The sequence below is a fragment of the Macrosteles quadrilineatus genome, unplaced genomic scaffold (assembly GCF_028750875.1).
Source record: "Macrosteles quadrilineatus isolate MER2022 unplaced genomic scaffold, UCM_ALF_1.0 Scaffold_2__2_contigs__length_208266976, whole genome shotgun sequence".
Classification (NCBI taxonomy): Eukaryota; Metazoa; Arthropoda; class Insecta; order Hemiptera; family Cicadellidae; genus Macrosteles; species Macrosteles quadrilineatus.
Genome location: NW_026542595.1, coordinates 155850675 through 155873307, shown reverse-complemented (window position 1 = coordinate 155873307; position 22633 = coordinate 155850675). Strand labels below are relative to the sequence as shown.

Sequence of the window (22633 nt, the reverse complement as noted above, 5' to 3'; positions counted from 1 at the left end):
ACACTGGCGAGTCCAGGACGAGGGTACGCCCAGGTGATGTTGAGAGGTAAGTCGCCCAAGGGAACGGTGCAATGCAGCATGGTAAAACCCCCGGCGTTCATGGGCGAACTTTCAAATGCGAACGGAGTGATGACAGGAGCGACTGACAAAACAAAGATACTGAGATGCGATAGTCGGTATGACACCAACTTGTGACTTCATATTGAGAGACATTCTTGCAAAAAACAAAATGTAAAAATCAGAAACATTTGGAATCTAAACATTTTGTAGAAACAAGTTTGGTTACTTTAAGAAATTTATATTTGTATTACAAATAGAGTTTAAGAGAAAATATTCTGTAAAGGCAGCTAGAAGATTTAAAGCTTTAAAGTGAAGTACATTTTATTTACTTTGTCAGGTAAAAAAAAAGAATAAAAAACATGAAAGTGCACAAAACAGACTGATAAATATTTGACAAAAATCCAAAATAATTGTGTTGGGGTTTTCTATACTGTATATTTATACGTCTTGAAGTTTTTTGTGTCTATATAGAGTATTAATTTCACAAAGACAATTTCCTTTAAACTTTCATGCTGCAACATAATGAGTGGTCACTAGACAAATATTTGGCAAATAAATTATCTCCAATAATAGGATGCCTAAACTGTTTATGCTATTTCCAATATTAAATAAGGAATCAATAAGTGTGAATATGCCTGATTTGTAATAATCTTGAGTTTGTTTATAGATGAATTTAAGACAAAGAAGTTAACAAAAAAAAAAAAAAAATGGTTAGCTTTCTATATTCAGAAAAAATCTTTATATTTCCAACATTATGAGGAATCCTTGAACCATATACGTAGATCCAAACGCAGATCCCAAATACCCAAAAGGTCCCAATCATATACCATTCAACCTTCTTTCAAGAGGATACAGTGAACCAGAGTTAAATATTTGAGAAACGCCAGTGGAGACATATTATTTGGACACTGAAACTGAGTCGAGTAGACAAGACGCACCTCCATCAGTCACTTCATCACCCATGACCTAGCAGGATCTAGGAGTAGGGTGGCAAGTGGGGGGTGCAGAGAACAGTGCAACAGAAAGTGCTTCAACCACCAACGTTCAGAAACCCTTGTGTTCATCAAAACAAAGTGTAAACGCATTGTATCAAACAAGGCACTTTGGTGCCACACCGCAACTAGTGATTATCTTGTGAGCCTTGTTAAGTTGTTTTGTATTTATCAGCATGTAAATTGTCTCTCTAAGTTATTTCATAAATAATAATTACTTTGAGGTGTTAGTTTTTTTAAGTTTAAAAATCTGAAAGTGAAATTTTAACGAGTGAGGTAGCTAAATATGTAACTACATACAACAATCATCAGTTTTTATAGTTATCAATAATATAGAAAGGTAAGGATACTCTTTTGTGGATGATAGTATAATATTGATCATTGCAACAATGAACAATAGACTTTACTGTCTTATGTTTGTGTACGCTTGTCAATTTCTGTGTCACGGTAGTGTGTAAGGCAAGATCCACCCACATACCAACAAAGCAACAGTTGAGATTTACGGACCGTTAACCAGCAGAATGGCCGAGTACTTAGAACTTCCAGCTTTGTTTGTGGCTATGCATGTGTAGACGCCGCTGTGTTCTGGCCCTACAGCCTCTATCGCCAGAATATTGGTGCGGTCGTTAAACATGCTGGTGCTAATTCCGAAGTTATTGACATCTGAGCCGTTGAAGTGCCACTGGATTATCAGGGGCCTGTCAGCTTTGGTAACGTAACAGTTGAGTTGCACACTTTCACCCGCAAGCATCGGGCCATCAAAATCAAATGGAGCAATTACAGGGAGAACTGTGTACAAAGTAAAGTCCATTAACGACGATTTCACAAACTTTTTCGATTTTTTTCCCAAATAGGGTTTTGAAAATGTATGAAAGTAAAATCCATCAAAAAGTGCATAGAAAATAAAACAAATGTGATGGTCGATAACAAATTATAAATGTCGATGGTCATTTAATGGTAATCTGTATGGTACAGAATTAATTCTCCTTCGATAAGTTATTTCAATTATGTGTCTCGAGTAGAAATATTCAAACTTAGATTAACATAAGTCGAACCTACCTAACCTACTTTAGACAATTGTACGTTACAAATGATCAGTGCCAACAAACAAATCCTGAACAAGCATCAAAACAAAAAACTTACCGTTGTAATGAAAGTAGTTGCCCAGCGACTCCTTATACGGCAATCAGCTTCAATTGCTTCTTTTTACGATTATCAGTCAAGAAATTTAAGTATAAAACATATCACTTTTGAAAGAGTAAAATTAATAATCAGTATTAAAATCTAACGATTGTTTTGTTTGAATTTTCTTCTATTAACGATGTAAGTTTACATTAATAAAGTATGTTCAATTTTATTTGTCACAAGTTTGTAATTCATGATTTAAATTGAATTGATGATATTATAACTACAATAATTGTTAAATAGTTCTGATGACAGTTTGAAGAATTTGTTTGTAACTAATGAAAGTGATATATTTTATATTCAACTACAGATGTAACAATTTAATTAAATGTTCAAACCAATCAACAAATCCACATTAATTGTGATCAAGAAAAATAGGAGCTTTATTTCAATGATCAAAATAGACTTTGATTACCAAAATTTTTTTTCGAAAAGCATGAAATATTACTTTATTAAAATAAATAGATCAGACTATTTATTCTCTTTAGAAAATTGTCCAATCTGAGATATAAAAACTATCTTTTTTAGTTTAAAGAAAAGTATGTCTTTCAGTCTGCTGTTGACCAGTTATACATTAAATTGAAACAATTGATTGATGATATACCAAAGATGGTATAATGTTGATTGGTTTGTAATTATTTTAATATTAAACTCCATCTGGTCTAATCAAATATTTGTTGTAAAAATTGATACTTTATTACAGGCTCTTACAAAAACTAAATTTATTTTTTAAACACAGAAACTATTGCTTATAAGAAATTACAATTTCAAATTTTCCAAATTTTAGAAAAAATATCGGCCTAACTAGAACCACGGTGAAAAATGTATATCAATTATTTTCAAAACAAATAAATTGGTTAACAACAAAGCAAAATGATTATGTTGAATTAGACTTGTGAAAAAGAGTTCACTTATCATTAAAAGTTATTTTTTTTAGACCAGACGGAGTTCTTGTGTGGTTAAAAAAACAATTTTTACTCACCCATTACTTGGACTTCAAGTGTTCCTCGCACACTATATCCTTGAGCATTCCGAGCTACACAAGTGTACGTTGCTTGATCGCTTTGCCTCTCGACGTTCTCGATGATCAAAGTTCCGTTGGGAAAAACCTTTTGTTTTCTATTGATCGGTAACAGTCTTTGATCTGAAACATATCGTGAAATTTTCTATAAATTATACGCTCATGAATGGTGTTACAAACAATTTATCATCCATGAGTGGAGTCTGGAGTCAGATGTTATTATTTCTTTTTTATGTCTGGTAATACTTGATTGTGTCAATTCAGACTTAATGTTTCTCTTTTACTGAAGGGTAAAGTTTACAATGTGATAAGACATCAACGTCACATAACACATAACAGGACAATAAATTTATACTGTCAACAGTTAATCTAGAAAAATGTAACCTATTAGCATGTATGGAACATACCATCATTTGCATAGCGCAAATTTCGAAAGCGGCAGCCCTCTACTTCTCTCTAAAGACCCCAATATTCTCTAACCTAAATATTAATTTTAAAAACCTTTTTTTTTAACTAACCTCTCTCCCAGACAATACTCTCTATGGGGTAGCCAGCCACAGGACAAGTGACCACGAGGGTTTCTCCAGCGACGATTGCCTTCTTCTCCATTGGTCGAACAAACGGAAGTCCGTACACGTTGAGACGTGCTGCATGCTCGGCAGAACCGACCTGAAGAAACAAACCGAGGTAAAACATACGGCAAACAGTGTCAACACTTATTTGAACAGTGGGACTGTAACTTTAAGAAACCATTGATACAAGGTTTTAACCATGTATTAAATTAAGCTAATAAGCTTCAGAGAGTGTGTTTTATATTATATTAGGTACTCAATTAATTTTGCATAATTGAAAGTGTGGTTATGGAATGTATCCATTCACTTTTAAGTGCAATTCTGATGGTCCTGACTTATTTTAAATTGAATAAGGGTCCCAAGGTGTCTAATCAGAAAATAATCTAAATATTACTTGATTTAATGGATCACCATAAAAAAACAACACATTTCAAAAAAAAAAAAAATGTTTTATAATATCAAATAATGACCATGCTATTTACACTGTTTGGTGGCTACACCAGAAGCATTTTAATACATAATTTTAGAGTGTATTTGTGGTATATCTCACTCACTCAAAGTTCATGATCCATAAAATATCGCTCTTTCTGAAAATTTATGATTAATTAATAAAAAATTAATTCAATAGAATGCAGTTGCTTATTTTCAAAGCAACACAATCCTCTCAAGGACATGTGGCTATTTTGGGATCAAACCTACTCTCTTGGTACTGTAGCCCCTAACTACAATGCTACTAAGACACTCACCAACTAAAAATGTATTCCAGAATATGCACAAAACTTTCTAGGTTTTGTAAAAAATATAAAATCCATGTTCAAAATGTAAGAAAATTTCAATCAAATCTATAAACTATTTATCACTGCTATACTCTCATCTGTTGTTGTTTATCTGCTATACCTTGCTGGTTGCAATACACTTGTAAAGTCCTCCGTCGTTGGTGTGAACTGAAGAGATGTTTAGGTGTGAAACAACATCACCATTTACAGTAACGTACTGCCCTACTTGCAACCTGTAACCATTCAGAAAATTTTAGATTTTTACCACTGCAAACAACACAATAAATAAGAGGTTAAGCCTCTAGATTTAAGGTGATCTATAGCCTACAGACTAGGATTATTTTACTCTATGGATATCTTGATATCTTCTTAGTTCAATGTTTTTTTTAATTTGAATTGCTCTACGCATTATAACCTCATCTTCTCGATTTGCATTTAATTTCAATTATTAGGAGAAGCCCTAAACTTGACACAGATGTCCTAAGACAATTAACTTTATTAAAACTAACACTAATAACCAAGCAAATTATCAATGACAGCTGAATCCAGCCTCAAATCATTTTACAAACATTTACCAGGATCGAAACAGCAACCTTCTGATTAATTGGGAATCATTATGTCCACTATGTATATTGTATACTTTTCAAAAGTTAGCTAAACACCCACAAGGGTCATATGTTTGTCCCTATCATCCAATAATTAAACCAACGTTTATTTATACAGGCTACCTCTATAACCACTTCAATAATTTTCATTCCCCTTTCACGGTTAATTTGTCGTTTTACTATGCACACCCAACTGCTTAGCATGATTAGGTACTTTACTTCATTAGCTTTGTTCATTGACTAGCTCACCTGTCAGTATTGGCAAGTTTCTTGGAGTCGAGTTCCCACGTAATCTCCGGTGAAGGGTTTCCAGTGGCAATACACTTGAGAAACACAGATGGTCCAGGCTGCATTGTTTCTTCACTGAACGCGTGTTTTATTTGAGGAGGTTCGACTGAAACATTAAATTGAACTTGATAAGTAACAGTACTAATCCAATACAACAAGAATAATAATATGAAATATGTGTGAAGAATCACAACTAGCTACAGAAAGTAAAAAACAAAACTCTAACGATGCTTAGAGATGCTGCGTTCCTGCAGTATTATTAGTAATCCTTTATTCAGTATGTTAATGTTTAATTTGCTAGAGGATTATGTTCATTAAGTTAAGTATTGTGATAGTTGAATCACAATATTTTTATACAGGCGGGTTTCTAATGGTTGAGACTCATCTGTGTTCAACAAACGCTCTGAAATTCCTTACAATTGACGAAAAATAAAAGTAATCACATCTGGCTAAGGCCATGAACAGTTGGAAACTAAAATATTTGACTTGAATTTACTTGTTCAACATATAATAAAATAATACGATTAAACTAACGATTACCATTCTGAAATAAACCATAAAATCTAAATTGATCCTTACGAAAAAAGAAAAATCAAGGGTGGACTAGAGTTTAACATCATAAAATTTAACAAAAATCATGAGTTATGGAATCAATGTGATAAATTTAACAACTCACATCGTCCTCCTAGCTTGAGTTCCGCACTGGCTTGTGCGCTCTCTTGTTCATTGCGAACAAAACACTGGTACATGCCTTTGTCTTCCTTGCGTACAGAATCTGCAATACAAAACAAAATAAATCTCACAAATAAATAACACTCCTAGGACCACTCCTATTTGGTGGGCTTGATAATATGTTGAAAAGTGACGTCAAATGATATTATTTGCACACTCAAGGAGAATGTGATAACCTCGCACTAATCTAGGAGTTGTATAAGGAACCCTTCTCACTGTCCGAGCCAAACTATCACAACCTTCCTCCCACAAGCCTTACAAATATATCTCTGTCTAACTGATTCATCTATGGAACCTCTCACTAAAACATGGAATCTTTAGACTGTGCAGTTGAAATATTATGTTGCTGAGTGGACTATTGTTGATAAATATTTTCTGGATTCACCAACTTATTCACATTTTTGTTTACTTTATTCATTAGACTGCTCTAAATATTTTCTTGGTTTTCATCTATTGTATTTTCCTATACTACCCAATCTAGGTTGTGTTCTAGTTTATTCTCCACTGTAAGACAGAACCAGAAGCTTAACTATTGAAATGATGGAAATCCACTAAACAACAAAATTGTCTACAGGGGATTCAAACTGATAAAATGTCTACCAAAGTTCCTAAATGACCATATTGAGACCTCTGATGATGTCAATTTTTGTGTACCGTAGGTTAACCTACAGCTTAAAAGTAAGATATTTCTTCCTCAACATTTTTGTCTAGTCTATTTACCTATTTTGAGCACAGGTTCCTCATGCCCTGCTAGAGGTTTTCCATCCTTCAGCCAGCCGATAGTTTTCACAGGGTTCCCTTCATAGTTGCAAGTTAACGTTGCTGGTCGACCAAAGTCCACTGTTTGTGTCGTCGGCTCTACAGTTGCCGACAGTGGGGCTGTAATAAACAAAATGTCGTCAGCTTTAAATGCTTTTATCACAGTATTTACAATACAGGTAGGATGATAAAAGTAAAATAGTTTTAAAAAAGAGGGTAGTGATGTGCATTTTTTTAAGGAAAAATCAGGGGTCAATCATAATTTTCAGGTAAATAATTAAAAGTATAGAAAAAAGTAAAGCTGGAAATTTCAAATATACACCATGTATATATGTTCCCAACTAATGTTCCCGTTCCCGTATTGTACAAATTGTGAACTGCAGTAGGAACACAGTTTTTCAAAGTGGATTTATTAGGAAAACAATTAACAATTGAATGTGCTTTTGACCTTCTTGGAAGAAGATCAAAAGTATTGATGTGACTTAAAAATATTGCTCCAGTGGGAGTTTAAATCTGGTTGTAGTTGTAGTGTTAATAACACATTTGCGCGTATAAAACGAAAGATCCTAGTATCACCCTTTGACCATACTGAATTATTACTGCTAATTGTATCGAAACTTAAGATGTTTGCACGAGTATTTAACATTTATTGCAGAATGATTACTCACCTGTGACAGTGAGTACGGTTTCCACACTCTCGCCACCCACGGAGTTGTTGACAACACACAAATATTTACCAGAGTCATCCACCTAGAAAAGTCCAGAACATGAGTAAAAAGAAACAGGGTGGTTCTAATGTTAATCAAATGTTTGCAGCAAAATTATTCGTTTGTTTTGCTGAAGGGGCACCTAGAACCAATTAGTTGTCCTTGAAGCATAGGTTTGTCCAAGATTGGTGCTAAGATTGGTGCTAGAAGCACCATGATACTAATAAAACATTTCTAATTTTATCCTGGATAAAGTCATATTAGATTTCCTTTTTCAAACTACACCTGTACGTAGCTGATTTTAATTTGAATAAGATTAACAATGTTGAAGAATTTGCTAGCCTTAGTCAACAACAATGTTGCAATTACAATACAGTAGAGTCCCGCAAACTCGGCGTAATGTGGACTGGAAGGGTGCCGAGTTTGTGAAGTGCTGTGTTATCAGGAACTAGGGTTAAAAACAAGAACAATACAATTTTTAATCTTATTAACTACTTCTTTAATTTATATTTATATTACAAGTTAGTATTAAGTCATCAGATATAGTAAAACAAATCATTTGTACGAGCTGAGAATGATTTGACTTGAGCTGGCTTGAGTCCATGTTTAACTCGGACTTGAGTCCATGTTTAACTCGGACTTGAGTCCATGTTTAACTCGGACTTGAGTCCATGTTTAACTCGGACTCAAAAAATCACTAATTTTCTGAGCCAGGTGATGGCCGAGTTATCCAGACTGCCGGGTTATCAAGTGCCGAGTTTGCGGGACTCTACTGTATTGTTAATTTCTTTCACTCTTGGTTGGTTGTATAGGTTAAAAGAATATACCCTAGATGAGTCCCCATCTTTGAGATATAATTAAATCATTTTTGCATCAGGTAGTAATAAAATACTGTAATCCAATTTTTTTACTAAATTTATTTTAGAATCTGTTCAATCAATTCTTAGAACAATTAGTAACATACCTAACAAAAAATGGCAGAGAGCAAGCACCTGTCAATCGAATAATCAAATATGTATTTTGAACAACAAAATTGGTCCAACACGTGAAGAACACTTTTCAATCAATCAATTCAATTATCAATCATTGAGATGGGGACGCTACCTAGGTGCGTATTTTAACCCAAATATGAGTGAAGGATGAGTGTATAATCATAATGGTGTGTGATGACCTGTGTAGCTTTGTTACTGACTAAGATCAGCGGTTTCATTAGTCATCATTTATTTCAAGCCCAATGATCAGGAACAGCTGGGTCCAGTTTCGAACCACCAAAAAGCTACTGTTAACACACTCACTGTTGTCCAGCAGATTAACGACCAGACTGTTTGGGTGATCTTCAAGTTTTTCTTGATACTTTTTACAATGGTCTGCAATAACCTCTTTGTCTAATTTAATATTGTAATCGTTTCTAATTGTAGCTCATAACTTGAGGTTTGTATTTTCTTCTACTGATATTTGTAGGCAAAACTTCCCCAAGTAAAATAATACTAAAAAATAAACATAAAAATAATAAAAATAATACTAGGTCACTTTTACCTTTGCTTCCCTGATTATGAGGGTCCCGGATACTTGTTTCACTCTGTCATCCATAACAACTGCTTGCTTTCTTGACGTTCCATCAATAAATTTGTACCACCTGAAACAAAGCCAAACATGAACAATACTGTTAGGCATCGTTACATATGCTCAAGGCAATTTTAGTTGCGAGTGGATACTTCAGATTTTGGTATTAAAAGTCAATCATATTACCACAGACAATAAAGATAGAGAAGGGTGTTTTTAAAAAAAATGCAATTATTACCTGTGCACAGCAATATATTCAACCATTTTGGTATTCAGGATGCAAAAAAGTACTATGTGGTCTGACAAATTAAAAATGTATTTGACATGTTGAAATGAAATACCTACAGTACTTGCTTTTGTTTGTTGACAAAAAGAAAATTTCATCTGGATTGGGAGTAAAATTAATTTTTAATTGAAAGATGCATGTTGCACTGCATCAAAAGATATACATATTGCCTTGAACTTATGTGGTTAACGAAATTGGTTACTAAAATGTTTTATGCAATAAAATACTTATGACTTAAAGTTAAAACTAAACTAAACCCTGGAATATGATCAAACTAAAGTCTCTGTTTAAGATTGATACAAAAAATATTTCCATAGGTTTATCCTCAGACAAGATAACTTGAATACAAATTATATTTTCTTTATTGAAATTTAATCAAATGTGTAAACTAATACCCTCTTTATTGATTTCCAATATAGCTCAATCCTATTACAAGTTTTTTGGGAGTGTACACCTAAACAAATTTTTATTTTGCTGTACAAATTTTTAAAAAATACTGAACACATTTTTTGCCATTCAATTTAACTTTAAACGACTAAATATAGTCTATTATGCTACATTTCTATTTTACTCAATGCTTACTGGTCACAAAAGTATTAAAAGGGCTGAACACAGAACTTTATCTCTCATATAAACCCCCCATATATTATCACAAATAAATCTCATAGATAAATCTCCCAGATATTATCTCATAAGATATAAATCTAACTATCCAAGTTGTTTGTTTATACTTTGCGCAATGATTGTCTCAGTCCTTTGTTTCATTGTAGTTGTGATACAAGAACACCTGCTCTTTGAGCTGACAATATTTAGGATTAATAGCCTTTGATCGAAGTGTACAATACCTTTTACTGTTTAAAAAGTATTTAACAAAGCGGCTGGAAATTTACTTGTTCCAGATCATGATTCAGTTTCTGGTTCTAGTAAACAAAAGTTCAGCCTAAAGGGGGGTGTTTTTAGACTACACTAAGAGTCATTATATTTCTTCAGACCAACGTATTTCTCGAGTCAAACATAATTTGTACACTATGTACCTATTTAACAATAAATTAAAATTGTAATTGTTTGGGAGAGGGGGAGCAAGGGGTGTATTTAAATAAAAAATGTTTATTTTGAATGTAACCCCATTCCTTCCACGTGGTTTTAACCCTCTTACTTCTAATAACCAGATGACAACAAGGACAATGTTTGTATATGTTGTATTTTAGCACTAAATTTTAAACTGTGTTCAACATCTTAGGAACTACTTTACGTTTTAGAATAATTAAGGACTCGGCATAACAATTTTTAAGAAATCATGACAAAGCACCTATACATGTAGTTTTCACAGCCAACCCTTGACCTGGGCAACGCCCTACAAATGTTGCGTCTTCTACTACTTGTATCACATCAATACTGCTTTTAGTAACCTGGGGTTGGACTCAGATAAAGCCAATTTCATTTGATTGCAATTGATATGCCTGACAATTTTCTATTCAACTAGCATTTTTTTTAAAGATGAACTAATTATTAAGGCTATTAATTTTTTACGTACCTTGGTTGAAGCCTAAAGAGGATTTGTGAGTCGTTGAAAGTTGCTTTGTAGCCACATTTCAAAAGACAGTCATAGAATTTAAGAGACCACAAGTGTCATTTTTGTTTTAACATTCTTCAAAAATAAGACAGTTGACTTAATTATTTAACTACATCAAAATATTTGCCTGCAGTAAATTAAAGGAAGGTACAAAACTAACTGTTTTTTCTTTTACAAACATCGGTAACTTTTCTCCAAACAAATTTTGAAGGAAAGAATTTTATTTTAAGCTTCAATGTATGTACCTACTTTATTTAAAATAAATTTTTTTTTCATATAAATTAGAATGTTTGGATACTTTTATATGCAGTTTGGAGTCATATGCAATAGTTTATCGCTAGGAAAGCGGCTGACTCAAGTTAAATTCCTTAAAAATAAAAACTTACAGTAAATAAACTTTTAATTTACCTGAAAAGCTTTTAAAATGTGGCTACTAGACAATCCTTAACACTAATGGAATCATGAGATAAATTTTTCTAAAATACCTGAAACTAGGCAGTGGATACCCCTGGCAAAGACACAAGAGTGCGCCTTTAGACTGGGCTTTCAACACTTTTTCATGAAGCCTTCCCTCGGACACTCTTGGTGCTGTACTACTAGTAGGCTCTATGTAAAAAAAAAACTTACCTTGATGAGTACATACTACAACTACCCAGCCTGAATGGTAGGATGGAAATGGTGTGCGGCTCCGTAATGTAATTTTCTCTAGTAATAATAATGGAAAATTTTAATAATATTTGCTTAGAACTGTTCTGTTCTCAACCCCGAAACAAAAAAATAATTCTTTATTTTCCTCAAGGTCACATTGAAACTGAAGCTATACTGGATAAAACAAAATTGAAAAAGGCAATTCAAATCAAATTAACATTGAGAATTCATTACTCCTGTTTAAAGAGACACAAATCTCATTTTATTCTTTTGTTGGAAAAACATGTTAGTAAAGCAAAGCCCTACCAAAGTTATTAAAGCCTATGAAGATGCTACCAACTCAACTGAATCAGAGCAGTAGTACCTATACATGGTTTGTCTTGAGATCCTTTAAGCTACACTGGGAACAGATGGAACGTCCTCAAGTTGACTTTTCTTTGTCATTATTACTTTTGATTTTTGTTATTTTGATAAGACTACAAATAAAGGAGAATCTAATAAACCAAATATAAAAATATCGGATTCTACTGTACCAGTGCTGATCAAAGAATGATTTAGAAGTAATTTATAAATATCAAGACTGTATGACGTACGTAAAAAAAGGTAATAACATTATTTTGTAACTTTACTTAAAAAATGGCGCAGGGAAACCTTGTCCAGGACATAGCAATGTTGCTGTGGAGCCAGAGTAGAGTATATTGCCCTCAAATCTTTCCTTGGATACTCGTGGAATGATGTTGGAAATAGGTTCTGCAAGAATTATTTTTATAAAGTTTAATTACTCAAACATCTATTAGTATGGCAATAATACAAAAAGTTTGTTTATTTTCATTATTTAAAAAATACTACTGAATGTTGGGTAGAGACTGAGGTCCCAGGAAAGATAAAAGGTTTGGTCTTATGTTCTAAAGTCTTTGAGACCATATGAAAATCTAAACACAGCTAAATTTACAATGAAACTTGGAGAATGGTCTGGGAGTTACAAAGAAATATGTCACAACATTTTTTTAAATTACCTGAAAAATGGTATTGGAAATGCCGAGACATCGCACAATATTACGGCTGCCTTTTTTTCCTGGACCTTCTGTACAAGACTTCCCTCGATTTGCAAGCCGGAGAATCGGGGTTTTATATTATTTGTTGGTGCTGTTGATTAAAATAAAACCTAATCACTATCAGTAGAAAACATAGCAAATATAAAAGTTAGAATCCATTTTTAGCCCCTGAGCTGTGATGTTAATTAAAAATAGGTATTTACCTTCGTCTACAGCTCAATCTGTTGTAACTTGAGTTACGGCCGTTTCGGCATTATAATGCCATCGTCAGACGTTGAACATTCAACGTAGCACTATCTAATGGGTACAACAGCAATATGATTGACAGGTTATTAAGTAAGATGAAAAACAAAAAGTCTAGAGACATCCAACCACAAAAGAAGAAGTATGTGTGTGTAGAGTACTCACATTCAATTCAGTACTCACTTACGAAAGAATTGAAAAAACATGGTATCGAATTGGCGTTCAAGACCAACAACAAGACAATTAATAAATTAAACGTTTCTGATCGTGTAATCGGCAAAAGTGAGAAGTCAGGTGTATAGGGTAGAGTGGGGGAATTGGGACCCGGGGGTAATTGGGAGCTATTTTTTTAAATTTTGTATTATTTATTTTTTTAACAAAATTGTAAATACGTTAAAGTTTAGGCATTCTAAAGGGGTTTCATCAAAAATTATTGGATAATTGTAATCTTGTGTTTAATGTATAAAAAAAATTAAAAAATTAAGCCGTGTTTTTTCCCGAATGTTAAACATATGGCAAAACTTCAGCGTGGTAGTATTTCGAGCTATTTTTTATATATTATATGAATTAATAATCATACCAAAGTGTATTTTTTGACACATTAAAGGTTTAAGCAATAGTTTGTTAGGGCTTTAAAATTTAAAAAAAAATTATAAATTAATTTTATAAATTTAAAAAAAAAATGGGTCCCAATTACCCCGGTGTGGGGAAATGGGACCCATATTTTTTTATCCCATATATAATTAATATTAATATTATAATTAATCCCACATATAATTAATCAATAATTAAATGTGGCTGCAGTGGTGATTATCATGTATTATGTGTAAAAACAGAATTTTGAAGTAGGTCCCAATTACCCCAGCATGGAGTAATTGGGAACCAGTCTCATCGCGTGGTTACATCGGTTTAGAATCACAGATGTACAGAAAAGTGAAAAATTTATTTTACAACCACTTGATAAAAAAATAGGGCCTAAAAGAGTGAGCTAAGCCAATAATTGGCCTGTTTTAACTTATAATTGGACTGATAACAACCATTTATTAGAAATTCTTTCGGCTGAAAAAGCGAAATTCCGGAAAGTTTGCATATGACCAGAGAAGAAGTTCGACATAAAATATACTTGTAGTTTTTTTTTTTATCTAACTATACATGTCTTTAACAGTTTAAATCTATATTTTCTGGCTGTTATCTGCTCTGGTTAATTTTTCCTATTTTATTTAGAAAAAAGTGTAATGTTTTGGAAAAAATAGTTTGAACCGTTCTAGTGTCCTAAAAAAAAAATTTTCCAATAAAAGTATGTTGCATTTTGTTTATTATGTTTTCATTTTCAGAACCCTATTACCCCCACAAATTAATATTAGGTGCTTATGGGTTTATAAGCATAGGTCCCAATTACCCCATGTGGGGTAATTGGGTTCCAAATTAATATTTATTTTTTTTCATAGTAAAATTTATTTAAAAAAATGAAAAACAATGTGATAAGAAGACAAATTACAGTTGGAAACCTTGTGCATGCTCATATTTTGATTTTTTCTAACAATAAACATATAATTGAAAAAAATAAAAACATGGGTCCCAATTCCCCCACTCTACCCTACAAAATTAAATGTGCTAGTTGCCCGAGCTTTTATATAGGAAAAACTGGACGGACATTCGGAACCAGGTACAAAGAACATCACCCATGTCCAAGAGCCGACAAACAAAAATCATCCTTTGCTCAACACCTGGTTGACAAAAACCATGACATGTATGATCTGAACACTGGCCTCGATATACTCCACACAAGCAAGAAAGGAAATAAATTGGACACATTAGAAGAATACGAAATTTACAGAGCCTATACAGAAAATAATTTTGATGACACAATATTAAATGACAAACTACAATATAAATCACACATCATTTTCAATAGTATTTTAGACCAGGACAAGAGACAAAAGGCAGGAGTACAAAGGTCAGCTGATAACACCACTACGCAAAGAACGATGCAGGATTAACCTCTAGTCGGCATCCAGTTAGGATCGTGGCAATGTCAACCGGTACCGTGTGTGCGACAGGCCTGTTCGTTGTGTCTTCGTTATTAATTGTAAAATGTTATTCGTGTTCGTGTTATGTGTTTCAACTATGACGGCGCTACTTAAGCTGAATGTTCAACGTCTGACGATGGCATTATAATGCCGAAACGGCCGTAACTCAAGTTACAACAGATTGAGCTGTAGACGAAGGTAAATACCTATTTTTAATAAATATAAAAGCCTGAATGCTGAGTACAAAGTTTAGTTTCTGTTCTGGTGCATGATGTAGACAAGTAATTACAAGTAAATTATATCCCCGACTCTGTTACATGACCTTACCTATATCTAGGCACAGGGTACCCTACCACATGGCAAGTTAGGTACACTGTAGAGTCTTTGGAAGGAGACACTATTTCCCCTCCTTCGTACTTTTTGCCAGGAACTTTTGGGGCAATGTTACTTGTTGGTTCTGAAATTGAAATTTTCTATCGTATAGATCACCTTGTACATTTGAACACTATAACATTTTTTGAAGCCTGAATGTTTTATTTTTATGTCTTTATTGAAGGATAACAAAATGTACAGACCTGTATCTAGGAACTGGATATCCAACAACCTGGCACATTAGATATATAGTGGAAGATTTTACTGAAGACACTATTCGGCCACCATCGTACCGCTCGCCTGGTACTTTAGGAGCAATGTTATTTGTAGGCTCTGAAATGTTTTGTTTGTTAGTTGTTTGGTTTTTAAGTGGATTTGAGTTAATAGCATAACCTTACTTGAAGCCTGAACTGTAGATGGTTGGATTATATAATGAAAATAAACTAAAACTAGAATAGATACACGGAGGAAATATTTTAGTTGGTTACTTAAAAGTCACAGCAAAAGTATTCATATTTGTAAGTACTGTAAGGCTATCATCTCTGCTAATTATAGAATCCTGTTGATTTATTTTACAGAATGTAAAGTCAAACGTTCTGACCACAAGACGGTTTTTAAACTAAATTTAACTTATACCTCTCTGGGGTATATTTCAAGAGGTTTCTTAAGTTCAGAAACAATTGTGTAATCACACTAATATTTGAGCGAACTAAAATGTTTAGCGTCTACACCAGTGGCATTTTATAAGTAAGAACCACAAACACTTTCCAAGAGTAAGAGATACAGCCCCTAAAATGTGTGTGTATGCCAGAGGTTTGATACTATTCAAGATTTTACCGATTTTATGCCATCACTACGTTACAGTTATATGTGCAGGAGAATCTATTATCTTTTCTCCACAAAAAGTCCAAATGTTTAAAATTTCTTTCCAATTCCTTTTGCTGGTAGGAACCTGTTTATATTTTAGACCAGCATGGCTGGTTGTTACAATTGAATTTCTAGATTAGAGGATTTCTGTCCTGGGTTCAAATCCTGCCTATCACCAATGGTAATTTCCTAAATGATATCGTGACCTGTTGGTTTGGAGCCTATTTAATCTGTCTATAATAAATCTCCTTCCACACAAATCTGTAGCATCTTTTAAGTTTTAGAACAATGACCTAATGCTAACCAATCAAGATCTACCTCCAATTAACATGTTTACCTGTATCTAGGGACTGGGTAACCTGTCACTTGACACATCAGATATACAGAAGCATTCTCTCTGCTATACATGATCATACCTCCCTCATACTTATGACCAGGGGATTTAGGAGCTATGTTATTAGTGGGTTCTGAAATAAGTTAGGGATTATTTAAATTAATTCTATTGAAATTGTGTGTGAAACTGTGAAGCCTGAATATTGTTTGGTGGGAAAAACTGTTGTGAGTTGTAACGGAAATATTATATTCAAATAAACAGCAAAAGAGTTACCAATTAATTGATCAAGCAGATCTGAGCATGAAAGCCACATAGGGAAATTTTGGATGCCACATTTTGAGCTTTTTGCTTACCCTGTATGCTATAGAGGGAGTGAGCTGATCTGCTAGAGGTCTAAGGTTCAAATTCAAATCCCGCCAATCACCAATAGATTTTATCCAAATGAAAAAGCCACGACTCTCAAGGCCTAGCCTAAAGTAATGTGGATATTGGTTTGAGCCTACAAACCTATGAAGTTTATTTTCATCATACCGGTACTGCAGCAAAAACAACTGCTTTTAATACATGCATTGCGGGTCCAAAGTAGCTATTTTTCTATCTAGGGATCAAAAATCAACCGTAGTCTTTGATTATAAGCAATTGTATGTATCGAAAGTACGTATTGATTATTTTATCCCCATTGTAGCAATCGTGTCTATAATTCGACGTATCAACAGTATAATGTACACTACTAGTAACATAATTGTATAATATACAATAGTATATTTCACTACTAGTCACAAAAGTGAGCCCCGAAATAGACTTGAATGATACTTTTTATCACGATGATAAAAAACTACTTCATCAAACTTAAAAAAATTCAAACCTAGCTTTGATGCCAGGTAAAGAATTTTTTGTGTGGCGAAAGTAATTTTTATGTAGCTAAAGTAATGTTAATGTCAGGAAAAGTCAGCTGATCACTATTTGTTTTTGGTGTATGGAAATTGAAGATTTTCGAAAATCTCAGCTGTATGGAAATGGGCTATTTTAAAATACAGTGATGAAAAATAATTGAATCGCTAACTAAACAGCTGCTTGTTTGCAATAGCAAAATTGAAAGTAGGTTAGAAGTCGTTTTGAGGGGTTATCTTTTCATTAAAAGTATTTTGTTTTGAAACTTATTGCAGTTTTTTTTATACAGTATTGGTAAATAAAGAAAAATATCACATAAGCAAAAAGTGCCTTTCATTTCTAACTCATTTGCCAAACTTGGGTTAAAATGAGTAACTTTATGTTCTAGTGATGAAATATACTATTCCGTCTGTTTTGTTAGTTTTTATTATTCAACATTAAGTTCACATTTTAATAATTATTTTCCTCTGTATATTTATGTGTTACTTTATGTTTGTTAAAACTTATAGTTATTTCAAAAAATTTTCACATTTGTTTAATGTAGGATTTTTTTGTGGAATAAACCATTCATTCAATCATGTTAAATTGTTAACTTACAGATATTCTTTAAAGCACTTTTAAGTTGCTGATTCAAGGTTTTATCAACATCCAGACAACTTGACTTTACATTAAGATTGCAAGGGTAAATGATAAAATATTACTATTACTGCAAGCTCTCTAATATTTTCAGGCAAGTTATTTATAGGGTGTCCAACAAAGAGTTTGATGTTTTTTAATTAATATATCAGACATATCCAACACTAAATGATAATTTAAACACAGCAAATTTAAAACTAAATGGCGGAGTAAAAAATAACAGAAGAATTAGCACAAAAACCCTCAATACCAATCAGTACATAGCGCATAACGATATATGGACATTTTGAATAAAGGGTTATGAATACAATTGATTGCATTTATGATTTAAACATTCCTGTCCCTTTTAATTTCCTACTATTTATTTATTTATGTAAAATCGTATAACAAATTGAAAAAAAAAAACTTTATGGTATTGCAAATAAAATTACTTTTAAAAAACTCCTTTTTTATTCCAAATTATTTATTGTAACTATTGTTTTTGTAGTTTCAATTTGATACCTCTGATGTATTATTTTGAAAACAACATCCCCTTTGTGGGACACCTGATATGTAAGGATGATAGCGTATTTCAAAGTTTTCTCATAATCTCAAGTAGCTAGACCAAATCAACTTTTGAAGAAGAACTTTTTTTCTACATTGTACATCTTCCCGCAATCTTAAAACTTACTTCAAGCGAAATGAGCTGGATGATCGAACAACTAAGATGTCCCAATGTTGACAACAGGCCAGGCTACTAGTCTAAGAAGCACATTTATTTATGAATGCAATGGGGTGAGAATGGGGCGAGAGTGCAGAGTTATGTGGGGAAATTACCTGAACTGAGGAAGAGGGAAGACGGCCTCTACCCCTTAGCAACTCTCGTCAGCTCTGCACAGACAAAACCAAACTTTACCGTCAGCAAACAACGGAAGCGTGATGCAAGTTGCGCATTTAGTGTGAACACCGTTAGAATGAGATGGAAATTTGGAAACACGAAACTGGCTGTTGTCAACATTTTGGAACAATTCACACCTGCCCATGTGACATTGCATCACGCTCAGTGTGAAATAGAAAATAAAAACATATATGAGAAAAGTTATAAAATATTTGAAATCTCTGTTAAAAAAATGATTAGATTGAAAAAATGCTCCTTGTGACATATTTAGTTTATAGGTTAGAATCTAGGAATCCACTTACTCTTTGACTTAAAAAACTAAATATGAGCATGTTTTGTATTTTTATATTGCAACTTCTTAACCCTAACTTACCTAGACAGAGGAACTGGGAAAGCCTGGGCTTGACATAGTAAAGCAAAGCTTGTACCAACTTGACGTTTAAGAGACGAAATCGACGTTTCAGTGGAAAAGGTTGGAGCTTTTACACCGACTGGTTCTGTTGGAGTGGTAAAATCGAAATAAAATCCAAACTACATTATTAGGTCTACAATTTTGGGATAAGGTACCTTAGTTTTCCTCTTATGTAATATGTCAATGATGAGTACATTCTAACCTACCTTGTTAAAGGAACAGGGAATGCTTGGGCTTGACAAAGTAAAGCGAAACTTGAATGAACTGGTCTTTTTAGAGTTGAGATTGAGTTTTCAGTTGGAAAAGTTGGTGCTTTCACCCCTACTGGCTCTGCGAGGGAAAATATTTATTAATATATTTGTGAATGTTATAGTTGGGACAGGACACCCTTTAGCCAAGTTTAGTACTCCTCCTTATAGGACTGGTCTATATTCTTTCTCTTTTAGCGAATTTCCCTATAGGGAAGTAGCTATTACCGTAGGTGGCACGGCAAGACCTAGACCCGGGACCGATTTACTTTTTCATTTTGATGTCCCCAGAGGCCAAAAACACCATTCCTTCAAATTTTTATATATATATATATATATATATAGACTTATATATATATAGACATATATATATATATAGACTTATATATATATATAGACTTATATATATATATATAGACTTATATATATATATAGACATATATATATATAGACTTTTATATATATATATATACGTCCGTGAACGCGATAACTTTAGTAATTTTTGTCCGATTTTGATGAAATTTGGTTTAAAGGTGTAAAGCGGGATAAACTTGAATGAGTTCGCGAACCAGCACGGTCGGACCATGGGAACGGGGCTTTACGGGGGGTTTTATGGGGTCAAAATTGGTTTTCTCACTTTTGACCCTCAAAACACAAAATTTCCCGATTTCTCTTTAGACCTTTTTAAAGAGCTTAAAAAAACAAATAATTTAGTATATTAAAGTATTTTTGTTTGATTATTAGTAACGGAGAAAATTAAAAAAATTGTAAATTTAAAATTCCCATGTTATTCTTATGGAGAATATTGTCAAATGTTGTAGTTTGCTTGTTTATGGATATATTTTGATCAAACTTGGCAAATATATTTATTTTGTACTAAGCTATCAATATTTTACTCAAAAACACACTTTATTAGTTTCCTTGTAGCAGCAAACCTAGGTACTCGTTAAACCTAAAATTATTAAAATATATTTAACTGAAAATCAATTCAGACAAATGGAAATTCGCTTAGTCGGCAGGTTTGCTGCGGCGGGGGTATTTTAATTAAAGACTAGCGTTCAGTGACCTAATCATTGGATTCCAGTATTATCACATAGCTAAATGAGGTAAATTCCCACCGTAATGACTCTAACTACAAGACGAAATCTAGCAGCAACCAACGTAAATGTTTTCCAGGATCATTCAACGTATCTTTTTCAATATTTAATCAGAAATGTGACAAAAATGGAAATTACTTGGAACATTTTGTCGGTTGAAAATAGTTATTACCTACCTAATGAGAGGAACTGGAAAACCCTGAGCTTGACAAAGCAAAGTAAAGCTTGAACCTACGACTCTTTTCAAAGCCGAGATAGAATCATCAGTTGGGAATGTTGGAGCTTTGACACCAACTGGTTCTGTATGAAAATACAAACAAATAAAAGATGTTCTTTCATCCTTGAGATAAAGTACCCTGCAGCAGCATAGGGATGTCCATTTTTACATTTCATATAATGTGTTCAAAATGTATCAAAGATTTTTAACAAGTTTTTTTAGTATTTAATGAGTACGTATGGGAGTTTATTAACATTGAACAAGGTTTTATTTTATATAAAAGTGTTCTTCTAGCTCGGAAGGGACTACCTATTTTGTTAGACACCCTTGCCAAATGCTAGAAGTAGTTAGTAGTTTAAGATACGTGACTCTAACAGTTATTATAGGTAGAGCGAGCTGGTCTAATAGCAGAGCGCGGACTTAGGTCTCCTATGTTCCAATTTCAAATCTTACTAATCACCAAAACATTTAATCAAGTGATAATACCCTTAGTCCTAGTCTGAAGTAATTAAAAAAAAGTCCCCCACTAGAACCTATTTAAAAAAATTTTAATAATGTAACAGTTATTATTAAATTGATTTGTATGAGCTTTTCTTTTTGACAGCACACATGATTATGAAGCTCAAACGTGTCTTCTTTTGGATACCTTTGATTTCAACTAATTGGTTTACCTACCTGATCATTGGAACTGGGAATCCCTGCGCTTGGCAAAGTAGGGAAAAACTCTGACCCAAATGTCTGTCATAAGATGATATTTTTGTGTCGGTAGAGAATGTAGGTGCCTTTACTCCAACAGGTTCTGGACAGTTGATCAAAGACGTTAACTTATCTTTTATAGAACTTGACAGGTTAAGAGAATAGGGTTCCCCTGCGCCATTATAGTGTTGGTTTGTGAAAAGGTTTTTCAGTTTCAAAATATGTTGACGAAGATTAACTCACCGAAACATAGGAACCGGATATCCCTGCGCAGGACATAAGAGTGCCAATCCAAGACCCTCGGAGCGAAAAAAAGAGTTGCTTTTATCGTCGGTCGAAAACTTTGGTCCCTTGGCACCCATTGGTTCTGTATATATAAAGAATGTTAACTAAAGTTTTATTTGTACATATTTTTAAAGCCTTTATGTTGGGATTTAGTATTTTTATTATTATATTAAAAATCAACTCAGTATTTTTAAATATCAATTTGACACCTTCTTACCTAAAGCTAGGGACTGGAAATGCTTGAGCTGGACAAAGAAGAGCAAACGATTCTCTCTCCGAATAGAAAAACCAACTAATTTTGTTGTTTGTAGAAAAACTGGGTGCTTTTGCACCGACTGGTTCTGTTAGGAAAAGAAGAAACATGTAAAATAGTTGGACTAACTGCTTGAATGTTGGGTAAAGGGATGGTCTCTTGTAACAAGTAAACAAGTTGGATTCGTCCCAAACCTGAAACTTGGAATGGGAAAACCTGAACTAAACAGAGAAGAACAAAAGATATAACAGCTGGATAGAATAACTAACTAATTTTGCCAATGGTTGAATAATTATATACTTAAATCCTGACCAGTCACAAAGCAATTTACCTTAAACACGCTGATAGAAAGT

At 33.3% G+C, this 22633-nt stretch overlaps 1 protein-coding gene across 50 annotated transcripts in view; it reads right to left on the bottom strand.

Annotated features, from left to right (window-relative positions):
* The window catches only part of LOC128985612 (cell adhesion molecule Dscam2), a 188129-nt gene that overhangs the window by 72287 nt on the left and 93209 nt on the right, over window positions 1-22633 (bottom strand). For 24 of the 50 annotated variants that reach the window (XM_054405293.1, XM_054405303.1, XM_054405304.1 and 21 more), the window contains exons 8-15: window positions 9234-9333; window positions 7659-7740; window positions 6952-7110; window positions 6176-6274; window positions 5461-5605; window positions 4728-4839; window positions 3777-3927; window positions 3220-3381 (exon numbers count right to left, since the gene is read on the bottom strand). In XM_054405293.1, coding sequence (XP_054261268.1) covers window positions 3220-3381; window positions 3777-3927; window positions 4728-4839; window positions 5461-5605; window positions 6176-6274; window positions 6952-7110; window positions 7659-7740; window positions 9234-9333 — 1010 coding nt within the window. Of the gene's footprint in view, window positions 1-1559; window positions 1842-3219; window positions 3382-3776; window positions 3928-4727; window positions 4840-5460; window positions 5606-6175; window positions 6275-6951; window positions 7111-7658; window positions 7741-9233; window positions 9334-11604; window positions 11726-15422; window positions 15553-21985; window positions 22110-22244; window positions 22369-22633 lie in introns of all 50 variants that reach the window. The other 26 variants (XR_008490050.1, XM_054405281.1, XM_054405269.1 and 23 more) reach the window with 5 other exon arrangements.